This window comes from Nestor notabilis, unplaced genomic scaffold (genome assembly GCF_000696875.1).
Source record: "Nestor notabilis isolate BGI_N333 unplaced genomic scaffold, ASM69687v1 scaffold200, whole genome shotgun sequence".
In the NCBI taxonomy this organism is placed as follows: domain Eukaryota; kingdom Metazoa; phylum Chordata; class Aves; order Psittaciformes; family Psittacidae; genus Nestor; species Nestor notabilis.
In genome coordinates this window covers 45,450-53,704 of record NW_009912214.1, presented here as the reverse complement: position 1 = coordinate 53,704, position 8,255 = coordinate 45,450, and the positions used below count along the sequence as shown (strand labels likewise).

Here is an 8,255-nt window from a genome sequence, read left to right as displayed (position 1 = left end):
GCAGGAATGAGGGTCAAGGATTCAAACTGAAATATGAGGCTAAAAGTCTAGGTAAGTCTATGAAATAAAAAATTCTGCTGCTTGATAGATACAACTTGGAGCTTGTCCTCTTAAAGAAGGTTCTTGTTATAAGTCTCAACCCTGGTAAAATCAGATGTCCGCAAGATTATCCTGTTTCCTTCTAAACAGAGATAGCTCCAGGTGACCTGGAGATATTAAAGTTAAAAAAACCCAAAACTTATGGGAAACCCTTTAGCAGGGAAGTAGCAACTATAGTTAGGAAGAGATGTTCAAAATTCATACGAGAAGGAAAAACAAACCAAAACACATACCTGGCAACAAGAACATTATTTTGAACATAGAATACACAGTGCTACGTGATGCCAGGAATGATGGAGGCTGGTGCGTCTAGAAAGGTGGCAACACTTCTCACAAGTTTTACTCTCAGCTGAGAAAATAACATTCCCTGCCAGAGCTGACATTTTTTGAAAGAATGAAGAAGATGGAGACTCAGGTTCCAGGAGTAAATCAGTCTGCATTCGCAGTTATTCCACTATACTCATGACATATGCTGCCTGGGACACCAGGAGGCCTGCTGTTAAACAGTGTAGCTAAACACAGCTGAGGCCACCTGTCAACCTGCTCAGATTCTTAAGTGCTTGTTTTCTGCCAACTTTTCCCACAAAGAACCATTCCTAGCATTACTGTCATGGATTCATGAAGAGAATAGATGAAGCTGTACAATAGTGTCTACCACTTTGATTTATGAAACTTGGCTAAAACCCTGTGTTAAACCAATACTGCTAGAACATAGTGGGGGGTTTTGACAGAAAGGTTCTGGTCAAAATAAAGATACTTCTGTGGGATAAAGGACCTGAACAAATCCTCATATTTGCTCTGACTGGCATTCCTCATGCATTCATTATTGTCTCAGAGACTTCAGGTTTTGGAAAGCGGAAGTGGGGAATGATTCACAGAAGTATTGATGTGTTTGACTTGCAGGCTTTCTAGCTTTTGGGAATTGGTGTAGGAACAAGGCAAGAAATGTATTTCCTGCTTGGTTTAGAAGCAATCCAAGGAGGAACTAATAGCAGTTGAATTTGGGGCCCTGAACATTTGGAAATGAGGAGGGCTACGTAAGCTGGAGCACAGGAATAGAGCGTTCTACAGTATTAAAATGTTTTCCTATAGTAAGCAGTCAAATGCATTTGGTTTTGGTATATGACACCAGAAAGAAACTGTGTTGGAATATAGTGATAATTCATATTCTTGATGCCTCACACATTTTCTTAACATGTGGTTTTTTTCTTGGTGATCTTTTCTTTCCCAGCTTGTGGAGGGAATATTTATATCAATGATTTCAACCCCAGTGGATATACATCTTCCCCCAACTATCCGAGCAATTATCCTCCACATGCTGACTGTGTCTGGACCATAACTGCTCCTAATGGATATGCAGTAGAGCTGCAGTTTGAAGATCAGTTTTACATTGAACCTTCACCAAAGTATACATCCACATTATTTTGCCTGTGTTTCTTCAGAGACTCTGTTATTTCCCTTTCACTTTCTCTAATTCCTCCCGGAGTGCATTTCCAGATTTACAATTAAAAGTGTTTAGGAAATTATTGAGAGAGATCACTGAAGCTATCAGGCCACTGGCATACATTCTTAGGAATTTGCAGATATTTTGTGTCTTTCTATGCCTACCTAAGTCAGACCCTATATTTGGATTTTAATTCCCTTCGTCTGTTTTATATTTGTTCCTTAATTCAATAGTCATCAATGAGACTTAATAAGGAACATCTGCTGAATCTGAATGCTGCTAAAGCCAGTATGTTAATAATGGTCACAACTATTTTAACAGTGCTGTTTATACCCCTCCACAGGACTTGCTTCTGTCAGGTCTGATCTGATCATAGACTGGGCTTGGGATCAATCTTTCTCCATGTTTCTAGCACTTCTTTTGATTCAAATATTACATAACTATCACAGATTATGAACTTGTTGATTTTGTCCTGGTCACACTGCATGGAAACTGATCTAAATCACTACAGCATCATGACTTCGTGCACATACTGAAATGATTTCAAACCATTACCACCATATATTGACCCAAAAAATCTCTCCTCTTCTAGCTGCACTTCCAGCTACCTAGAGCTACGTAACGGCGCTGACTCCACTGCACCCATCATTGCCAAGCTCTGTGGAGATTTGATGCCAGGCTCACAGAGATCCTCAGGAGCTGTTATGTACCTGAGGTTCAGGTCTGACAGCAGCGCCACACACGTGGGATTCAATGCCAAATACATCATTGGTAATGCTTGCATTTATCAATTTCTGATTCTAGAGAAGATTTTGGTCTCAAGTGTTAGGCTTTTGCAATACCATGCCTATAAGGTGGATACATGCCTCTTACAGTTAGTGTTAGAGCTAAGGCATCAGAATCATCATATGAGTTAACATTAGCATATTCTGCACCTAGGAAGAGGTGAAAATTAGAGAAATGGAAACAGGAAAGTGCTCATAGTTCTCAGCTGTATGCCAGTCATCCTGGAAGAAATCACGAATCACTCAGAAGAGCGGACAGCATGAACACAACTGTTACTGCCATAACTAGTAGACACACAGAATACATTGTAAAATCCATTAAATTCCACATGGGAATATTATTTGCTGTAAGCCTTGGTATTGTGAATTTCTATTTGCAGGTACCACAGAGAAATGAGTTTTCAGAGAGAAAATTAAAAATAGCTGCTTCCTGAATTGTGCAGTGATCACTTACCAAGCACCACAAGGAGTGGAATGTGAACAGGAAGGGGCTACAGGAAAGGGGTGTCTGAACCATAGCTAGAGATTCAAAACAGTAGTCAACTTTTGTCAGTCATGAAAGATTTAGATCCACCTTTAGTAAACTAAATTTCTTTGTAATTATCTGATACATCTTTCCAAGATTTTATGGTGAATATGGACATGGGTAGAGATTAGATATAGACCTTGAAATCTTTTTTCAAATTAATGATAGATACGACGGAGAGGAAGGGATGTTTGCAATGGTAGGGGGTGTGTGGGGAAAAAAGTCTGAACTAGGACTGGTTGAATTAGAAGGAGAATGTAGAAGACTTTTAATTGGAAGACAGTTCCTGGCTTGTTACCGTAGGTAGAGAACAAGTCCTGTGCCAAGTGCCTCAGCTTTATGTCTTGTTTAGGAGAAAAGTCATCTCTCTGAGGTCCTTCAGTCAACCAAACAAGGTTCTTCCTTTTGCAGCTCCCTGTGGCGGGACAGTGATAGGACAAACTGGCATCATTGAAAGCATGGGGTATCCTGAGCTTCATTATCAAGACAACCTGCTGTGTGAATGGTTTCTGCAGGGTCCCAGGGGTCACTATCTTACCATCAGACTAGAAGACCTAGATATTCAAAACTCTTCCAACTGCACAAATGACTTTGTGGAGATCCGAGAATACAACGCTTCTGGTCAGAGTTTTATTTTGGTGTTTGTCTTCCCTTCCCTAGTACTACTGCAAAACCTCACCAGAGGTTCCTGAAAGCGTTTCCCTTTGAGTACAAAGTAAGCTTTTCCAATGTACAGTATTTGCTTCTGTCTGCCTTGCTTGCTGAAGAAAAGTAAGGCAAACAAACCCATTCTACTTCCTAGCAATAACTTGATTTTACTCCTGCCTGTCTGGTTTAATATAGAAGTGATCCCTCAATATAAATATAATGTATTAATATAAAATTGTTTTTCTGTATGTGATTTTTGCAGGAAATTTGTTGGGCAGGTACTGTGGTAATACTCTTCCTGATGCTGTGGACACCTCTGACACTTTTGCTTATATCAAGTTTGTCACTGATGGATCAGTCAATGCCCGAGGGTTTAGACTGCGCTTCGATTCCAGTACTGAAGGTTGGATTTGTAAGGTTGCAAGTTACTTTCAGGAAGCAACATACACCACAGACCACAATTGCACTAATATAGCATATATTGTAGATCACATTTTCTTGGAGTGGCATTTGCCCTTAAATTTAAACCCTGGGATAAGTATGAATAAAACTCTCTGATCACTACTTAGCTGAGCTGAAATGCTGAGAAGCAAGCAGCCTCCTGCTACAATGGATGTTGCCATCAGTGGTAGGTCTCACACAAAGAAGCATACCCTTCCACATCTTTTCTCTCCAGCAATCAGTCCAGGGATGTCCTAATATACCCTCCCCACATCCTTCTTCATGAGGAGGACAGTAAAGAAATGCTGTGGGTTTCCTTTATGATATTCTGTCCCTCTGAGGTGAGTGGTATTCTTAAATCCCCCTAAAAACAATAGGTTTAACCAATAGATTTTAAGCAGAATTGCAGAACTGCAGGGCCACTGAGGTTGGAAGGGACACCTGGAGATGACGTAGTCCAAGCCCCCTGTTCAAGCAGGGTCAGGTAGGGAAGTGTCCCAGAACTGTGGCAAGTTGAGTTTTGAATGTCTCCATGGACAGAGACTCCAAAACTTCTCTGGACAATCTATTTCAGTGTTCAACAACCACTCTCACAGTAAAAAGTTTTTTCATAATGTTCAGATGGAATTTCATGTGTTTCAGTTTGGGCCTATCACTTCTTGTCCTCAGCACAATGACTTTGAAGAGCTGTTCTGATCAGGACTGAGGACATAGACTTACTCTTGCTTCACGCTTCTCTCTCACATTCTTTAGTGTCCATGCAGTGCTTGTCCTACCAAAATTAGGTACTTTTAAAGAAATTCATTGCAGTGATGGTCTTCAATAATCTCCTCTAACCCCTCTTAACTCCCTCCAGCTCATTTAAAAGCTCAGCTGAAGTTTCCTTGTTCTTGATTTTTGCTTCTGCAATAAAATAACAGATGGGGAAAACAAATGCCAAAAGAATGTTATTCCACTCTCAGGATGCTGTTACACAAGCATGGAAGAGAAACTGTATTACCAAAAAGTTAATGCAGATGGATACACATATCAGACTATTTTGCAGTAGTCTGTAAGGGTGAGGAAAAAGACTAAATTTCCCACTGAACTCCATCAAACTACATCTTCATTTTAAAAGGAAACCAAACGTGGGCTGCTAAAATTATGACATTAGTCTCAGAAAAAAGAAAAGTGCACTCTATTCCCAAGGTCAATTTATGGTTGAGTGATAAAGACTGGCAGGAGCTTAGCTGTTCAGGCAAACATGGATAGGATGGGCTTATCAGATCAACCTCTCAGCATCTCTTTTTCTTGTATCATTAATGTGTTGTGGGTTTTTTTGCTACAGCTTTATAAACAATGCTTCACTCTAAGTGTCTCAATATTTGCGTTTTTCAGAATGTGGTGGGGATTTTACTGCCCCTGTTGGAACATTTACTTCACCCAACTATCCCAACTTATACCCACATAATCGAGTGTGTGAATGGAGGATCACGGTGGAAGAAGGCCGACGTGTGAGTCTAACCTTTAATGACATGAAAACTGAAGAACACTGGAGGTGCTCATCAGATTACGTGGCTGTGAGTATTGAGCATGAAGGCAGAAAATGCTCTTCCTAATCCATTTATGGAGCTTTAATGGATGTAATAGAGCCAAAATGTCATTTACAGGTCTATGTGTGGCTTTAAGACAAATTATTATCTAATTTGGGGAAAACAGGTGGGGAAAACAGGTGGAAAATTCTACCTCTTTATCACCCCTTATTTCCAGAAAGATAGGTATGATTTACTTTGTCATGGTTATTTTAGATTTCTGGTTATTTAGTGAAAAAAAGAAATCAAACCTGGTACACAGAACTGGACCTGGTCAAATGTACAAAAGCCTCAAAAATACAATTCCTCTGTGAAACTGAGGAATGGGAGATGCAGTTAAGTTTCCCATTTGTTCAGATTAGTAGTGCAAACACGGGAATTAGCTTTAGCATGATCAAAAGCTAGGCCATGCACATGTATGACGGGGTGAAGTAGCTCTCCCTTGAGATTCATACATGATGTTTGCCTTGTTTTCCTTCACAGATGCTTTAGACAGACCATGCAGAGCTGGCTTTTCATTGACTAATGAAGTAATGATCTCTTAAAGGAACATTTATCCTGCCAGCTTTTGTGCCTTCAATACTTTAACATATTCCAAATCTTAGTGGGAAACATCATTTCTGCCTAGCTGGCACTGCTGAGATCATAGTAGAAAGAAGGAAATTAACTCCTAGGCTAAAAGCTGTATGAAAGAAACTGAGAAAAATACCTATGGACCATCAAAGAGTGAAATGCTTGAATTAATCAAAAATGCCCACCAGCACTCAGTATGCTGGAGGAGTTTTTTATAAAGTTGATGTTGGCTTTAACAAGAATATGAAGATGATCATCTGAAACGGAATGAATATGATCAGTAGCTGGTATTATTAAGTGCTTGAAAATAGAAATATTGAGCTAAAATACACTGTTTTTTCCTAATAAAACATTTATTTTTTTCTCTTCCCCCCTCCCCCCCAAGAAGAAAAATAGAGAGGGAATGTGTTCAGTTTCACCAAAGTAAGCAAGGTATTTTTTAAGTTTTACTTAAAACCCTCATCCACTCAAGGCAATGGAATTTTGTTCCAAGGTTTTGGGTAGATTTGGGAACTAACCTGCTGTGAGGGATGTCAATGAACCTTGTATTAGAGATGTGAAGCACTGTTAAATGTTACAAGAGATGCTTGTAAGACTGTATTTTGATCTCATAAGAGTTTTTTTTCACCCAACAGGTTTACAATGGCCTCAGACGGAACTCTCCCCGGCTTGCCAAGTTGTGTGGAGAAGTAAATCCAGGCACTGAGGTGAAATCCTCAGGAAACACAATGAAAGTCATTTTGGTGACAGATATGTCCCATGCAACCAGAGGTTTCAGTGTCTCTTACACATCTACTGAGGATGCAGGTAGTGTATGTTTTAGAATTAAGTAATTGATCTTTGGTGAGTCATTTCGCAGCTAATGTACTGGTACTTGTCAAAAAATGACCTAAACAGATAAAAAAATCTCTGATATGCTTTTTCCTCTCTTACATCTATTACTGAAATATTGTTTTGTACTTGGTCTTGAGTAATAAAGTGGCCTTATTCTGTTAAAAGATCCAAAAAGCATAGTGCCATAGACAAATTGAATAATTCAAGTGCTTCCATATTACTCAGGAGGGTAATTAACTTACTGTAGCTTGTGAAAGAGTGCATCTAACCTACTTTTGCAAGCTCAGCCTCCAGAGAGGAAGCAGCTGGTAGAGCCTTACTACTACAGCCTTTTAACTTGATTTTCCAATTCCTCCCCAAGCATCCTAATGTAGAATGAGTTTTCCAACTCCCCCTAGACCATCCTACTATAGCATGAGTGCACTTTGCTGGAGGGTATGTTCCAGAAGAATCTTCTCTTGAGTCGAGAATTAGGTAATGGGTAGCGACAATACTGAACTGGAGCTTCAGCGGGATTTTTATCAAAATGTTAAACATACTTGTTGTATTGATGGTGCTGCTGAAATATTTTATTGGGTACCATATGTAATTGTTGCTCTTTGATTTACAAGTCTTTAAAAACTTGTCAATAAATTCCAGGACGGCAGGCAAGAATTCTTCTGTACACAGCAATAAATCATATAAAGAAAGGAAGAAAATAGAAAAAGTTTTGATCTAATCAGCACATTCACTTGCTGACATGAGCATATCTGAATAAACAGGGGCAAGATTTCTCCTCATACAAGAATTATAACTAGTTCTAAGTAAATTCTATTTTATCTCTGCAGTTTGTGGTGGAACCCTGATGGGATATGCAGGTGGGAATTTCTCTTCTCCTGGTTACGATGGCGTCAAAAATTACACAAGTAAACTGAACTGTGAATGGACCATTGAAAACCCTTCCCACTATAATTCATCCATATATGTGTATTTTGAGGATTTTCACTTGGAACATCACCAGGACTGCCAGTACGACTACCTGGAGTTACGAATAGGTTTGTACATTTAGCAGGAGAATAGATAAAACCCATCAAGATTCGGGGTGTGCAACTCTGTGCCAAATCTTATTCATATATATTTGCAGAGAGTGATTGTTGTAGGATCTGTTCATTTGAGAGAGTGTTCGCATGCATTCTTTCCACGTTGCCTCCTAGACCAGGAGTGGGATTTCAGTACTAGATGCATGGATTTGGTCACCCTTTCTTTCAAGGGAGAAAATGGAAAACTGGATAATTATCTTAGGGGGATAAATTATTTTAGTGGTTGTAGTACACACCTGATTCTCTCTTTACAAG

The 8,255-nt window shown here is 39.5% G+C and overlaps 1 protein-coding gene across 1 annotated transcript in view; it reads left to right on the top strand.

Annotated features, from left to right (window-relative positions):
• Positions 1-8,255, top strand: part of CUBN (cubilin (intrinsic factor-cobalamin receptor)) — a 141,955-nt gene that overhangs the window by 93,416 nt on the left and 40,284 nt on the right. Inside the window, 8 exon segments of the mRNA XM_010018236.1 lie at positions 1-51; positions 1,331-1,505; positions 2,136-2,314; positions 3,266-3,475; positions 3,765-3,905; positions 5,321-5,502; positions 6,723-6,894; positions 7,749-7,955. The exon segment at positions 1-51 is cut by the window's left edge and continues 16 nt beyond it. Of these exon segments, the coding sequence (XP_010016538.1) occupies positions 1-51; positions 1,331-1,505; positions 2,136-2,314; positions 3,266-3,475; positions 3,765-3,905; positions 5,321-5,502; positions 6,723-6,894; positions 7,749-7,955 (1,317 nt within the window).